We start from the raw sequence: 17249 nt of genomic DNA, 5'->3' as shown, positions 1-17249 counted from the left end.
AACAATATGCTATATATGAATAATAGAGACAATAACAAACTTAAGTTTCCCATCACATATACTAGTGATATCAGTATTTTTTGTGATGTCCTTAAAAGAAACTGGAATATTTTAAAAATTGCAAAGGATTTAGATGTTTTTTAGATAATACACCCAACTTTACTTTTAAAACTAAGAAGTCTCTAAAACGCCAGCTTTGTTATGGTATTAAAAATGATGGGTTGAACAGTATTTCTCAGAGAAGAGGTACTTATACTTGTAGGAATTGCTCAGCCCTGCAAGTATGTATATTCCTGTATGACTTTTGTGCACCCAAGTCTACATTTTGAACTGCAAGCTAGACACTATGCTGATTGTAGGACAAAAAATATAGTATATTTTGCATTTTGCATAACTTGTAATGCTTATTATATAGGGAAGACGAACTGTATGCTGAAAGAATGCACTATAGGGATATTCAAAACAAGAAGGAAACAAATGCCCTGGATAAACATGTAGAGGCAGAAGGCAGCCCACATTATTTTAAATTTATAGTTTTAGAGATTTTAGAAGGAGTAAGAGGGGTTGACATCAAAAACAGAACTGAAATTGCAGAACAGAGATGGATTCTTAGGTTAAATGCACATACACCACCAGGAATTAATGAAGCTGTCTCCTTAAAACCCCTTTTGAAAGCTTGAGCACTTAGGCATTAAATATGTTAAGTTTATCTGTTTGCCTTTGTGATTTTATTTTTATATACAAATGTATTTATACATATATTTTTATATGATTGTTTTTACATTAGATGATTAATTATATAATTGATTTATTGATGGTTTAATTTATGAGTATGTGCTTAAAAGCAAGTCCATAAACCAACTATGTTCAGTCTGATGAAGTGGTCAGTGTGATCGTGGATGCACTTACTCCTTGTGTGATTTTATTATTAAAGTGGATTTTTATAGCCGTCCTGATTTGGCTCAGATTTGTTTTCTTTATTTTGCTTTGTTTGCTGAGATCCTATTCTTTATCTGGTAGCTGCTGCTGTTCTCTTCATTTTTGCATTCTCCAAGTTGTCTGTTTCTCTTTTCTGTCTCATGAAAAAAATGTTTAGATTCAGCTTTCTTCAAACAAGCTCAAAGTCAATTACTGTAATGACAAGGTTAGTTCTATGATTTGCAATAAATGGAAATCCTTTTTCTAGTACATTGGATTCTAGTACATTGGTTTCTGCAGCTGTTAATGGTGTCTCTCGAATGGTTCCAGATTTTGTTCTTCATGTTTGTGGGAGACTGACCCAATTTCCTCTGGTGCGGTCCTGACTGGTGGATGCTGTCCTTTTTTGTTTGCACTCGGGGAATTTCTTGTTTTTTTTCTTTTAGCTTGTCTTGTTACCAACCCTGAGGGTAATTGGCCTTATTCTGTTTTCTCAAATATTTCCTAGACTCACACACAGTTGCTAAGTCCTAATTATGCCTTTGTCCTTAGCAGCATAAATTTATTTAGAGTTCAGATAACCACCATGGTCCTCCCCTCTAGTATCACAGTATTTCACACAGAGGCAAATCTCACTGCCATCTGTTTTTGATATACTACTATATTAAGCAATAAAATGCCAGACTAGATGTTTAAATTGTTATTTAAGCAATAACCCATGGCTGGGTGTGGGTAATGCTGGATTTACTCACAGTTGGTGTGGTTTGGTCACGAGAGCGAAGCCCGAGTGACCAAACAAAATCAATTGTGGGTAAATCCAGCATTGCCCACACCCAGTCGTGAGTTATTGCTATTAAACAATGACATTATTTAAGAAAAAAATACTTACTTTTCTTAAATAATGTCATTGTATGATGCCTCTGTGCTGCCCTTCCTCAGTTTTCCGGTATTCTGGAGCATTTGTGATGTACTGTGCATGCATAAGGGACTTGTGTTCTCACACTTAGACAGTGCATCAGTGCTGTGCAGAGGTAGCAATGAAGAAGGGAAGATCTACCTAGCTTTTTTTTTTTTTTTTTTATTAAAAAAAAAAAAAAAAGAAAAAAAAGAAATCGGGACACTTTTTACGTTCGGGAGAGCTGGGACAGACAAAATAAAAGGATAATCAGGTACGTTTCTTTAATTTTGCAGAATGTACTGGATTATCCTGTTATTTTTATCTGCATCATCTCCCTTGTTCATTTTAGGTCTTCCATTTTCTCTTTGGGGGGACAAAAAAAAATCAGGAAATATATTCATGGGAAAAAGTCCAGGCAACAAAACCTTTTACCATTACTAAATTCTCGGATTTGCAACTGGCACGCTTGTTGGGCTGGCCAATCAGTGTGCTCGTTTTTAAATATTAATGGCCAGTCACTGTGTAATTGAATTTATACCTAGTACACTAATTAACAACGGATTCACACTAACTTTGCACTTACTTAGATAAGGGGTAAACAGCACCAGTCACAATAAACATGCAAATTATGTATGTACCTCTGTTCCAGTCATTGTTACTGAACATGATCCATGTAAGCGCTCTTGGATTAATGCCTCCATTGCAATTTACATAGCATTTTATATAGAAACTAGAAGAGCACATATTACATGTTACTGATATGTATAATTTAGATCTGTCGAAGCCCTGACAGGGGCAAAAGCACTCATCTTTTGTTTTTACTTAATAAACTGTGGTTTAAACAAGCAATTCCAGCTTGAATCCTGTCTTCTTAATTTTTTAATAAGAATGCAAAGTGATCTTTAACATGGATCTTACAGTAGAATTTATAACAGTCTATTTTAGCAATTTGTATGCAGATATCTTTCCTGTACAACTAGTTTTCCCTTTTTTGTGTGTAATTATACACAATATCTTACTGTGCAAATACACAATAATAAAATAAGGTTGCTTTTTTTCCTTAAAAGCCTAGGTTACTGAACACATTTCAGAGCAAAGAGTTGTTTGCATAGTAAATATTCTTATACAGTGAATTGACAATCACTTATTTTCAAGCATGATTTCATTTTTCATTTCCAGATCTGCAGACGGTGAAAGATATTGTAGATATCTCTCAGAAGCAAAATGACCATCTGTGAAGCAACTATTAGGATGACTCATCTGATCTATTTCCAGCTTGTTCTTTTCACCTTGGGCTTGTTCTGTAACTTGCTTGCCAACACAGCTGCCCAATGTATCACAGGCAAATATGAAGAATGCAACAAAGCTGATTTCATACCGAGACATAACTTAGGTGGGGAAGGCTTTGATATCACCACCATGACAAGGAAAAGGGCATATGTCATTTATACAGAGATGAAAATGTCAGAAAACAACACTTGCACCTTGTGTAAGAATCGACTGCAGAAAAACAAATACCAGGTTATACCGCTCTATATGGTGGATTGGCGTATATCATCACAGTGCCAAAGGAAAGTCTCTAGCTCAGTGTACCAATCTGCTATGTCTTTTTCAAAGTCCAGTAGTTCACAAATCACCAATGACTGGAAAGTTGGTCTTAATGGTATTCCAATACCAGGGATCGATACTGATATTGTTTTGGCTGGTTCTCATTCAAAGCTATCTGAGTTTGCAATGAAGAAATCAAACCGTGACAAATATTGTTTCACAAAACATGTATTTTCCTGCAATACGTACACGTGAGTAAAGTTGTAAATATGGTTGACTTTTTTGTTGTTGCATTTAAAAAAGGATATAAAATCTGTCATCCTGTATTACTCAGAGCTATACAATATACATTATATATTTATCTATCTATCTATCTATATATATATATATATATATATATATATATATATATATATATATATATATATATATATATATATACACACACACACACACACACACACACACACACACATATATATATGTATATATATATATATATATATATATTTTTTTTTTTTTTAATTTAATTACATATTAATAAGGTGAATGGCTATCCCGAGGAACCATGCTCAACCATGACCTAGGCCAAAAGCACTAAAAGAATGCAATAAATAATTAAAAACAACTATATATGTGTAGAAGTTTAGTAATACAAAGATCCAGGAAGTTAAAATGTACAAGTCAAAATGGCACTGGTTAAAATCTCAGCCTTTCAGTAAAAATGTTAATAACATATAGAGAGAAACAGCAAGACAGAATGTAATCATTTAAGTAAACAATATTTTTTATAATTGCTACAAAAATAATAAGTAAAATAAAATGCTTGCACAAAGTGTATGCTGATATATTCTATAACTTAAGAGAGAGAGCTCCTTTATTTTCCTTTAATATTACTGAATTCAGTGAAGTACAAAGCAGTCATCGACCTATTGTTTCCTTCACGCTTTAAGTTTGCAGACTAAAATATAGACATTACTACATATTAAAGAAGCAAAATATTTATATAAACAAGGGAATTTCATACCAGTCTAATACAAAAAGCCAAGTTTAAGACTAAAATAGCTACCTAAGATAAGACAATTCACAAGGTATTTTTTGGTATGTTTGTAATCTCAAAAGCACAATGCAGCAATGTGCTGAGCTGATTGTGACTGAGGCTGAAGACATAGCGAACTTGCTGGCCAATAAATTCAGCCCTAACTTTACCCCACATTTCACCATCCATCTGTGCCTCAAGATATATCTGAAACTGGCACCAGCTATCACACAAGACCATGTCCTAAATGTATTTATTTTATTTTACATTTGTTTACTGGGGAGGTCTGACTGGACAGAGCTGTCCGTTTTCAGCTGAGGCCTGGGGAGAAAAGCTCCAGAACAATTGCTAACATACTATACATAAGACATTTGCATGAGCATTGTGGTTTACACAATCACTTATAAAAATATAGCAGATAATAACATATGATTGCATAAGATATTTACATAAGCATAGAAATTTGGAGATGCAATTAAACGTATAGCAGGTAGTAATATATGATGGTTAAATATGCTATCAAATATAAATATAAGTGTGCTATCAAATGCTAAAAATGTTACATTGATGGGCCCTGACACTACTGCTGGATGCAACTTAAACAGCATGAAGCACAGTTTAGCTACACCCTTAACAACACTGTTCAATCTCACTTCCAAACAGGATTTGTATCAAGTGAATGGAGAACAGTTTCAGTCACTTAAATGCATAAGGGAGGACCTTCCACAGCCCAGGCAATTACAGACCCATAAGTCTGACCAGCCTCATACACAAAGCCATGGAATGATTTATCGGGTCTATATAATAACATCAAAGTTCTCTAACACCGAATGTTATTATATCGAACCATAAACACCGAAGTGTGAAAACATCGAATAGTCAGAATAGCAAATTTTTTCCCCAGGGGAAAAATTTGCTATTCTGAGAAACATACACACAGTGCAAACACACACAAAAAACAGCAATCCACACACATTCACTTAAAATCCTACACCTAAACTAAACTTTACATACAGTACTAGTTATCCACTTACCTTAACCCAACCCTAACCCTAAGGAACGTCACTATCGCACACTCACCTCACCCGCACCCTAACCCTAACTCACTTAACCCACCCCCCTAACCCTAACCTACACACAATTACACACTTACCTGACCCGCGCCCTAAACTTAACTCACCTAACCTGCCTCCTAACCCTAACCTACACGCAACCGCATACTTACCTGAACCCGCACCCTAACACTAACGTCCACACAACTGTACACTTACCTGACCCACTCCCTAACCCTAACTCACCTAACCCGCCCCCTAACCTTAACCTACACACAATCGCACACTTACCTGAACCTGACCCGTAATGCTCCAACATATCGAACACTGAAAACAGCGAAGCCACAGCAACGGCCCACCGAATTCTTTCCCTGGGGAAAAAAATTGATGTCTTGCATCTTCGCTGTTTTCAGCGTTCGACATTACGGGTTCGATATTATAACATTTGATGTTAGAGAACTTCGATGTTATAATATGGACCCAATTTATCATGGACTGAATCAATAAGGACATAGGGAACCTCCAAACACTGGACCTGTCTCAGTTTGGATTTGTCAAGGGCAGGTCATGCTTACTCAACCTGGCAGATTTTTTTTTTTTGAAAACGTCACCAAAGCAATGGATGAAGGCAAAATGGTACACACCACATACATTAACCTGGCTGAAGTGTTTGGCACAATTGCCTACTCAGGCATAGTAGAAAAGCTAAATAAGTAGACATAGGTCATTCAGCTTCTATGCCAAGTGTTCTCAAGGCCCTATCTGGACAGCTTTATGCAGTTTGGCAGGCCTTATATAAAGAATTTGAAACTGTCAGAGGTCCTTAGAGAAGGATAACAAAAATTAACAAAGTGGTGAGGAAGCCAGAGCAGGCGGATAGACTCACAGCCCTAAAAATTTCAAAAGTGAGGCTTTATGAATTACAGGGAAAGAATCTGCTTCCTACATAATCCAAAACAGAGGCTAGAAGGGGGGGGGGTGGGATGCAAAAAATAAGGGAATGAAAAATACAAGTATATAACTGGTATAGTAATCTAGAACAATTGGCTTTATTTGCAGACTGTATTATTTTGTACCTGATAAAACTAGAAAACGACATTTCAGAATTGTGGAACATTCTGAGATGGTGTCTTTTCAGGATGTAAAATTAATAAAGACAAAGCAAAGGCTATAACTGTAAACCATCTGACCACACATGAATGGGTTCGGCAATGCCCATGTTTATGAGGACATGATAACATGGTGTATTTAGGGATATGGATTAAAAAAGAACTATGTTATGACAGCTAAGAACACGTGGGAAGAGACCAAACAAAAAGATAATACAAAACCTGAGAAGCTGGGATCTCTTGTTTATGGATATGGAGAGCAAAACACTGAAAATGTTTTTAGTCCCTTTAGTTTTATAAATAAGTCAGACAGGAAGAAAAGTCGAGGACAATAATTACTAAAGATTTGAAGGATTTTATTGAGGAGGGGAACAAGGCACCGGTCAAGTGGGACAAGCTGATCTTTCCAACAAAACAAGGTGATTTAGGATTACCTGATTTGAAGGTATATTTTAGAGCTACATAATTAAGGATCATATATATAACACAAGAAGAAAGCTATGATTAAAAGTGGAAAGGAATGATGATGAAGCTGTGGGGAAATTCAAGAAATAAAGAAAGGGTAGAATGCTGGATGCAGATCCTTAAGGAGAATAACAGCCAAACAGAATATTATATTTATACAGAAGCAGAAAGTATTCTAAGAATAAACCAACACAAGAATGGAGAAAGGAGATTCTGCCAATAGGGATGACTGCAAGTAGGGTTAAACAGAATTGGCAAGAGGAGGCTGATATTTACTGGAGAAAACTGGCAAAGGAGCCAAGGTACTGGGAGTGAATAACTAGAAATAGTGGGAAAAGACCAAGAAGACATTTGGACTGCAAGATGGAGACTGCTATCCCTATCAGGGATTTATATCAGAGTATGGGCAAAGAGAACAGGATAGGGGGATCCTAAGGGAAAGATCTGCTCTGGTAGAGATTTTAGTTTAATCCAGAACTGAAGCTGCTGTTAAAAAGGAATAATTGATAGGGCATATAAAATATTGCATGATAACTATAGAACTCAATTAGAGTAGGCTTACAAAGATTGTGAAGAGATATTGGATAAGTAATTCACAAGGAAACAATGGGAGGATATATGTATGGCTCCCAAATATGCAGCAAGTGTAGAAGATTTAGGATTTTTGTCTGGAAATATTTCCATAGCTAGGTATACCCCAAGCAGAGTCCAAGGATTTTTTCCTGAGGTAGATGGCCAATGTTGGAGGTGTGATGTGGATAAAGAGGAAACTGGGAATATATGTTTTGGGAGTGCAATGAGTTGGCAGACTTTAAAAGTTCCCTACAGAGTACTCTGTCAAAAATATTGGGTGAGCAAACTGATGTAACTAAGAAATTATTTTTTGAGTTGGTATACATTTTCTGAATTGCCTAGACATAGTAAGGCCTTGTTAAGTTTAATTTTGGCAGTTGCCAAAAAAGCAATTACTAGAAAATGGAAATCAAAGTCTAAACCAACTGTATTTGAAGTAGTGAATATTGTAACAGAGATGAAAGAACTGGAAGTGGGATCTTTAGAAAATGGTAGGAACAAATCACATAGGAAAAATGGAAATGTGAACAATACAAGCAGAATAATATTTTGGAGAAGGAGTAAGGTTTAATTAAAGGCAGGAATTGATTAATTTATGTAATGTTAGATTGATGATAGTTGTATATAAAAATATAAGTTATGTTAACATGGTGTGTGTTCTTTTGTATAAATGTATGTTTGCATTTGTCTAGAGTGATAATTCAATAATAGTGTTTAAAAAACTGTAGGGTGCAAAGATAAAAAAAAAACAGGAAGGAGTGGCATGACTGTAAAATTGATAAAATCAGATTTAGTACTTAAATGGGGAAAGAATAATTTTTAGAAACAGGTGGCAGTGCATGGAACTCCATTGTATATTGGGTAGTGAAATGTGTTTTGAGGGACATTTGGGGAGAACAGGTGGAAGGCAAAGAAAGCAGTGAAGGATGCTATCATTAAACAGCTTAAGTGTCACATTTTGAAATGAAAGTGTTGTAATTTTCTTCTTACTGCAACAGCTCACTCAGACTCTGCCATAGACTGCTGTGAGGGAAAGGTTAGTTTGTTTTTCTTATATTGCTTTCTTGTAATTTGTATTTATTTATTGCCTACTACTTTAGATGTTATTGTATATTTTCATTATACTGTGCTTTAATTGTATTCTGTTTTCTTTTGCATATTTAAAATAGGAAAGAGACCAGAGCTGCATCTCTTGCGAGTCACACAGAAATTAGAACAGGTCAGTTAAGGTTAATTACATGTAAACTGAGGGAGGAGCTAGGCACTAAACATTGTATATAAGGGAGTAAAACAGCTTTACTGGAAAAGCTCCCTCAGATTCTCTGCCATAGACTTCTGTAAGGGAAAGGCTAGTTTGTTTTTCTTATCTTGATTTATTGTAATTTGCATTGTTTTATTGCCTTCTCATATTTTATATATTGTGGGGTATTTTCATATCACACTGTGTTTTAATTGTATTATGCTTTCTATTTCATATTTAAGCTAGGAAAGAGACCAGAGCTGTATTTCTTGGAGTCAGACAGAAATTAAATTTTCCCCATCTGGTTCTGTTGTGTTTTTAAACTCAACTGTCTCTCTAGCTGCCTGCCTCTTAAACTAATTTGACCACATATTGCCTTTCCTCTCCTCTTTCATTGGTTATTGCCAGTAAGCACAAAATTATATTTTTTGTTAAGTCACCCCTCCTTCAGCTATTTAAATTTATTGGCTTGCCAATATATTCCATTGAGTCAGAATGCTAAGTGTCCATAGTCATCCAATCTATCTTGCTTTTTTAAAATGAGTGGCTCTCCCCTTAGATTGCTAAAACTTGAGTTACCTCCTCTTTCATTTCTAACTGATTAGTGCACACTAACTGTAACTCGTAGGATATTAACCGATTTTTACATCTTATCTTAAAAATCTGTAACATTATTCCAAGACCATCTATCACTGAAGAGCCCAAATTCTGCCTCTCAGTAGTCATCTTGGGATTAGTGCTTCTGTTTTGCTGCTGGTGATAGAAAGAGCATAGGTACATTATTTCCTGGAGACCGATGGTCATCAGAAAGCCTGATAACTGCTTCATAGCTGCCATCTTGGAATTTGTGCTTCTATTTTCCTCCTGGTGAGAAACGGAGCAGAGGACTTTGGATGCTGACTGTCTTTGATTGGGCAGGACCTTCCTGATTGGTTTAGTTGATGTTCAAGGTCTCTACCAGGAAAAGGCTACAAAAAGCCTACAGACCCCTGCATCATCTGGGACAAGACTACTGATCACCAAAGAGTCTGTGTTCTTCTTCTCATCTCAGGTTTGGTGCTACTGTTTTGCTTCTGATGACAGAAGGAACAAAGTGGCAGTGTGAAGCTGTGATGAGAGCAGCAGTAGTAGTAGCCAGCTAGTAGCCAATTAGGTGACTCCCCACTATTCATCATTCTTGACAAAGCTAATTCTTTTTTCTTTTCAGCAAATACCTCCCTAAATACTTCATCCATAAATCATCAGAGGATACTGTAGTATCGCAAGTGTTTGGCAATGCTCTGTAGAGACACATGCAGCTTGAGTTGACATTTTCCTGTAAAAAGTAACCTTGAAATTTCACCAACACCTAGCTGCACATAGGTCAACTAGTTTGCAATGACAATCACTGCCCCCAGAGTTGCAAACCTGATACTCCTGACTTTACTTTATATTCTCACTGCAACTGTCTAATTAATAGAAAAGGGCCTGTTGCATGGATATAAACTTTCCCACTATCTCCTTTACCAACTTGGTGGAAATGAGCATCCTGTGTCAATGAAGAAATTGCTTCATATTTACTGTCAACCAGCTAATGTTCCAACTGACAAGGTATGTGAGATATGTATTTATACAATGTCATTGGAGGTGAAGATCTCACAAAAATCATTTCTAATGTCACTCAGGTTGCCAGAAGTACACACGCTGTACTAAACACACACACACACACACAGTATTAAGCAGACACATAAACCCACATATGCTATGGCACCTATATGTAAATTCCCTAAACACCAAACACCTCCTAGGTGAAGTATACATAACAAATGCACTCAGCAGCCCAGAATGTACTTTTTCAGAACAACACCCACTTCAAAACATACAGTGACATCTCATGGAGCCTCTACTTGTAAGCCCATAAGGCAAGCCACTACATGATCCAACAAACATTCTGATCATTGGAGCCTCTATTGTGAAACACACTGATATCACTGTCAGTTGCTTATCAGGGGCCAGGATCTACTACATTACACCTGCACTCAAGGAATGTCTGTAGAGTGTTGTTTGTCTCTACTTTGTTCTTGATATCATTCAGGTGCTCATAAATCCTTTTTCTCAAAGCCCTTACAGTTTTTCCTACATAGAATAATAGACATACCTTACAGGATGTCAGATAAACTACCGCTTTGCTAAGACAAGTAGAAGGTATGCACCATTTTTCCCTCATCCAGTGCCCTGATGACCTTCTCAAAGAAGGCCATCAGGTTTAGTAGGCATGACCTTCCCTTGACAAAGCCAAACTGGGTTGGGTCCAGTGTCTGAAGGTTATCTATGTCTTTTTTGGTCATTTTGATGATAATTCATTCTATGGCTTTGCATATTAGACCAATCAAACTAATTGTTTATTTATTTATTTTTTTATTTTAGATTTGTTTACTGGGAAAGTCCAAGTGGACGAACAGTCCTTTTCATTAAATGCCCGAGAAGAAAAGCTTCACATAGTTACTACAGAGAGACTGTATATAGATACAGAGTCAAATTATAAAAGTATTTACATAGATATAAATCAAAACAAAACATATTTTGCATAGTTAGACTAGATTCAAAATATACTATTTATAGAATTAATTCAAAGTATATTTTACAAAGTTAGAAATACAAAACAATGCTTATCGGAGAGAAAGGCATGGCAACGTTCCATATGTCCTTATCTTCAAACTTTTAACAAAGAGATTACAGTGATACATGTTATGTGCTAGACAAGTAACATGACAAGGGAGAGATGAACAAGATCAAATGAGGGATCATTAATATTTCAAAGCTTAACATTGGGAAATATAGTTCAATTGTCTTCCAAAAGTTCTAAAAGTTCTTAACATGGACAATACCATGTAAACCCTGAGTGTTGGGATTAGTAGAATAAACTAGAACAATTTGAAAAAACCTTGCAAAATAGTAATAGACATAGTCAGGATATAGTAGGAACATGATTACTAGAGTAAGGTTGTAGTAGGTTTTTAAGGTAGGTTTTTTCAGGGTGGTTTACTAAGTCTATGGGCTATGGTAAGCTGGATATAAGTAGTTCTAACCAGGTGAGTTGTTTTAGGCCTAAGCAGTGATGAGATCTATATGTAGAATCTGTGGAAACTTTGCAGTTTTAGTGTAGCATGCCTCAAGCTTTCCTAAATCTGATTTTTTCAGATTTTTGAGAATGGGTAAAGCATAAAGGAGTGTAGAGACAAGGTGGGTTCCTGCAATGGTAGCTTTTGTGTTATAGGTTAAAAATTGTTTGTTTCTGTATAGGGTGCCAAGTTTTTTATGTACTTTCTTTATTGTCTGGGTTATATGAATGTGAAATTTCATGTTATTATCAATAACCACACCCAGACGTTTAGTTTGGGATATGATGAAATAGTGGTATTATCTGTAGATGAGATATAGAATGTAGGGGAAGGGTCTGCGGCTCTTGTGGGCTGGAAAAGCATGAGTTTAGTTTTGTTAGGTTAAGAATAAGCTGTGAATGAGATATCCACGATTCCACTGCAGAGAAGGACTCTTGTGTTATTTGTTGAAGTTGTTGTAAAGACAGAGCAGCACATATAAGAGTGGCATCAACTGCTTACTGCACTAGGGAGGCATGAAGAGTAACAGTATGAAGATTATTAATAAATATGGTGACATGATAATTTAATAAAGATATTTCTTGTTTAAAAAAAAAGAAGTAGGAGACCTTAGATAGATCCTTGTGGAGCTCCCAAAGTGACAGGTGATAGAGGAGAGAGGTCTTGTTACCATTTTACAGCTTGCTGTCATCTGCATAGATAATCCTGGAAACATTCAAGTGCAGAATGACTGAGTTTTAGTTCAGAGAGTACATTTAAGAGTTTGCTATAAGAGACAATGTCTAAAGCTTTAGATAGATCAAAAAAGATAGAAGAAACTAATTTGCCTTTATTTCTGTAGTTGCCACAGTCAATTGATGGTTCGCCTTTGTGAAGCTGGATAACCACTGCAGTCCTCCATTCTCATGGAACAAATCCTGTACTGGGGCTGTAGTGGAAAAGTGACTGAAGTGGTGCTGATAGGTCATGTTTCAAGCTATTTAGGAGGCATCCTGGGATATTGTCGAGGGCCCATTGTACCAGTGTTTTTGGCCGTAGCAAGTGCCTCCAGGACCTGCTGTCTGTTAACAGCTGGGGAGGAGTTATGCTAGTAGGTATTTTATGGAAGGAGGTGGGAGTAAGTGGAGGGTAAAGTTTGAGCTGAATTTGTCAGCCAGCAAATTCACTATGTCACTCTGCTCAGTGAATGTAGCATCATTCACCACCATTTTGGCCCACTGGCATGTGCTGCCTTTGAGGTTTTGGACCTTGGTATTGTGACCTCATAATTGGCCTTATTATACTAAATTAGTCCTTTTATTTTCCTGTTTAATTTAATTAGAAAGCTCCTATAATTTTGAGAGTTGCTGTTCTTGAATTTAGCCATGCCTTTTTTTCCTTTTGGTATATACCTTATTAAGTTTAGGATTCCACCAGTGTGTTTTGTTTTTAGGGTTTCTTTTGGGCTTCTAGTAGGTAATGCAGCTTTGATACAGCCATTTATATAATTGTGAACAGTTTTGCAGAGGTTGCTTTGAATGCGGGGTAAGGAAGAGCATAACATTTAGACAGACTATCACTGAATAGGATGTAGTAACTGTTAAAGAATTTGCTGAGGTTACTGATTTTGTTTTTAGTGATTTGACCTCACTAGAGAGGATGTGACACTAGTGGGGGAGCGTACCAGGTCCAATATGTTTACGAAGTCCAGGAATCATTATGCCTGAGAGCTTGAGGCAATGTATGTTTTGTTGTTATGTGAGTAAAGGCACTAACGCCACTGACTAAAGTCATTCAAAATCTATCCAGTGTATTCATAACTTTAAAATTAGTTCAAGCACATCTGAGTTTTTACATATTGGCTCCTAAAATATCCCATAAGGTTAATACAATGGAGGAAATTGAAAAAAGGAAGATGGAGGCACATATTTAATTCATTCTTGACAATACTAACACTCCTCAAACAAATCAGAAACACCCCCACTTAAAATTTGTAGCCATTATTAAATGTAAAAACATTTTTTAAAGTAATATTTTATAAGGAGCCTTGCATTGTTCCACTTTATCTCTATTATTAGTTTTCCCAAACAAATAATTGTCATCATTCCTTTGACTTAGAAACCAGTGGAAAATGATTTCTCTTCTTACTAGCTGTCTGGAAACAGAAAACAAGAAAGCATTTTTTTTCTATTAGTATATTTCTAAGTATATAATAAATTCAAAAGATTGAACACTTGTTTGGTTTAAATCATTGGTTTTCCATCATTTTCTTTCAGAAAACATGCTAGTAAAATTAGGTTATCACTTAGTGTTTAAACCATTTGAAAGCCATGATTCTAGTTTACTGCATGCACTTGTTGTCTTTCCAGAATATTTTTAGCTGGCACTTTCTGAAACATTAAAAATCAATTTTCTATTATCCAGTATAGTTTAGTGTTGCTCTGAACATTGTAAAAAACATAAACATGCCCAAAATAAATTATTTACGCAATAGAAAAGTGAAAGAGTAGCATATAGCTGCTGTAAAAGTATCTGAGTTACAATCCTTAGAAATAACTGAAGTCATAAATCATAAAGAAAATCACAAAATTAGTTCTTTTTACATTGTACACAAATTATAAATAATGTAAAGTTTTGTTAAATGCCAAGAAATTTTATTTTTCTTACTCCTAAAGTCTGTTTTAGTATTCCATCATGCAGACGTTAATGACAGAGTGACAAAAAATATTAAAAGCATTTCTATACAGCCAACACAGTACTAAATATCACATCCTACAGGATTGATACAACAAAAGGCAATATAGCTGAACTAAAAAAAATCCTAAATTATCTAACACCAATAACTGCGCCACTATTAGAAATATAAATGTTTAAACAATGATTTATCATCTGTACATTTAAAAATGCATCCATCCATTACCAGGAAGGCCACAGATGGCAAAGCTCATTAAACTTCTGGCTAGGGACAACAGTCACTGAATGCCTAACAGAGGTGAGATTATTCTGATGCTAGGAGCTCCAGAAATTTGAAGAAATAATTTAGATTAATCAATAAAGAAGTATCATAGCACTTGTGTCAGCTTGTAGCTAGCGTGCTTGAGGGAGAAGAGTAGGATGTCAGATCATCAGAGGGAGAGTTAGAAGGAAATAGTTTCTGTCTTATATGGGAACACTTCACAATGCCGAAATCCTGAAAGATCAAATTTCATATGGCCGAGACCATATGATCAAACTTTCAGAATCCCGACATTCTGAATGGAGATCTGCATACAGCACGGAATGGGAGAGTTCCCTTTTCCTTGCTGTAGTGTGATCTCGGAGTTGGAATATGGGGTGTGAGGGTGTTGTTTTTTTTTTAATTTGTTTTGGAATTTCGATATTCCAATACATCGATCATATGATCTCAATCATATGAAATTCGATGTTTCGGAATTTCGAGATTCTAAAGTGAATCCATCTTATACACAGCTCTGGTTGAGTGAGTCCTGATTTTCTTGGGGGGAGGAGGGGTACCATAGCTTGAGCAACAAAACTGAATAACTTGAGACAGCCATCTAGAAATAGTTTTGGTACTGTCTTGCCCCTTTTTTTTTTTTTTTAATCAGAGGAAACAAAAAGTTAGTTAGTTTTCTTAAAATCTTTAGTTCCGTCCAGGCAAAATCATAGCTGTCTGTGGATATCTAAAATATGAAATATTCTCCTGTGTTTTTGGGTTCAGAAAAGAACACAGAGAGAGATGAATGGTCTGGTTTAAAGTAAATTCAGTTAAATTCAGAAGCAACCTTAGGCATAAAGGAAGAGTTGGTTTTAAGACTCACTTTGTCTTTATGAAAATTCCAAAACGATTCCATATACATTATGGCCTGTAATTTTTCAAGCACAAAACTAAGAATCCAAGGAGTGCTTCTTGCTTTCTAGGTGGTCTGTTTTGTAACATCCCTTTCAAGAAAGTTCTGATTTTTTTTGACATGGCCATACTTCCCTCTTATACCATCCCACATTCTTGTGCTAAGAGCAGATGCGCAGTTCTGTACATGAGGACAGATCCCAAAGATCTGTAAATTGGCCAGATGGCCGATGTGCTTGGCAGGATTTATGTTATATAATTATGGCCATTGCAAAAGTGATCTAATGCAGAACCATTAATAGGACTGGTTTTGGAGTGTCAGTCCAGTAAGTTCAATCCCTGGGAGGCCAGAGGATCCTAACTGGCACCTTTGGAACAGAGCCACAATGTCATGTTCTTTTCTTGTGGTCCTAATGACAAGACACACCACCTTGTCCACAGAAGGCCAGCTGGGAGGGTCTAAAAAGTCTTCTTGCAGGATCTTGATTTAAGTAGATATAAGGACTCTAAGTAATCCCATCCAAAACTATCTCAGTTGGCACTAGTGAGATTAACTTTGCCTTCACATGTGAGGCTATGACTACCAGCCCTGACAGGCCAAGATTGATAAATATCAAGACTGATATTGATGCTGAAAAAATTGGTGCCAAACCTAACCCTGATGATTCAATCCCTGACAACCAGACAAGTTCATCAAGGCTGAGGGCTTGAAGGCGAACCCAGCTAATATTATTAATTGTACCCAGCAATGTCAAGGCTAGCAATGAGCTTTTTTATACCCAATCTACAAATACAAGGCCAAAGAAGCTCCTGTCACCAACAGCATCAACACTGGTTTATAGGTTCATAGGTTCATAAGTGTGTACTAGGCTAATAGCCCTGGGGCCTTCACAAGCCTAGCCATAGGATTACCCTGGTATTGTGCCACCCGACCTTAGTTCCCAGTGCCTCTGTCAAGTAGAGCCACTGGAGTTATCCCCAGGGTGAATTTTCTATTTCCTATCCACTCATCAAGATCTCTCTTGAAGAGGTCCAGTGAGGTGCTCTGCTTGACATGTATGGGAAGTCTATTCCATAGCATGGGCAGTCTCTGAGTTATGAACCTGTCCATCCAGTACATTCTGTTGATTATGGTAATGATCCTCTTTGCATACTCTTCCACTATTTAAAAAACAACTTTTAATACATCTTAATAAATTCTGGCTTTGCTCTTGTACCAACCCAGACTAGCCTGTTGGCACCCTTAACTCTATCATAAACTTTTCTTATCCACTTGGATTTCATCTTCTACTTCAACTGAGATATTACCCCTATTTATTGTAAATATTACGTAACTCATTATAGCAAAAAAAAAAAAAAATTGTGTATTATCTACCATGGTTCAAAACTACCTTTTATACACTTTATGATTTGATACCTTATTATATCGTTTTGCTACGATTGTTCTGATTAGTTAAAATCTATAATATTTGTATGTTCA

General features: G+C 36.2%; 2 protein-coding genes across 3 annotated transcripts in view; both read left to right on the top strand.

The window, feature by feature from the left end:
- The window catches only part of LOC122814343 (perforin-1-like), a 232251-nt gene extending 231571 nt beyond the window's left edge, over nt 1-680 (top strand). The window contains exon 3 of the mRNA XM_044086928.1: nt 416-680. Within this exon, the coding sequence (XP_043942863.1) occupies nt 416-680 (265 nt within the window). The remainder of the gene's footprint in view (nt 1-415) is intronic.
- LOC122813756 (perforin-1-like) overlaps nt 1-17249 on the top strand; it is a 98940-nt gene that overhangs the window by 48079 nt on the left and 33612 nt on the right. For both annotated transcript variants that reach the window (XM_044086237.1, XM_044086238.1), the window contains one exon: nt 2996-3615. In XM_044086237.1, coding sequence (XP_043942172.1) covers nt 3041-3615 — 575 coding nt within the window. In that variant the 5' untranslated portion in view covers nt 2996-3040. The remainder of the gene's footprint in view (nt 1-2995; nt 3616-17249) is intronic.

This window comes from Protopterus annectens, chromosome 10.part0 (assembly GCF_019279795.1).
Source record: "Protopterus annectens isolate FY-2018-M chromosome 10.part0, PAN1.0, whole genome shotgun sequence".
In the NCBI taxonomy this organism is placed as follows: Eukaryota; Metazoa; Chordata; order Ceratodontiformes; family Protopteridae; genus Protopterus; species Protopterus annectens.
This window is presented reverse-complemented; position numbering and strand designations above follow the sequence as displayed.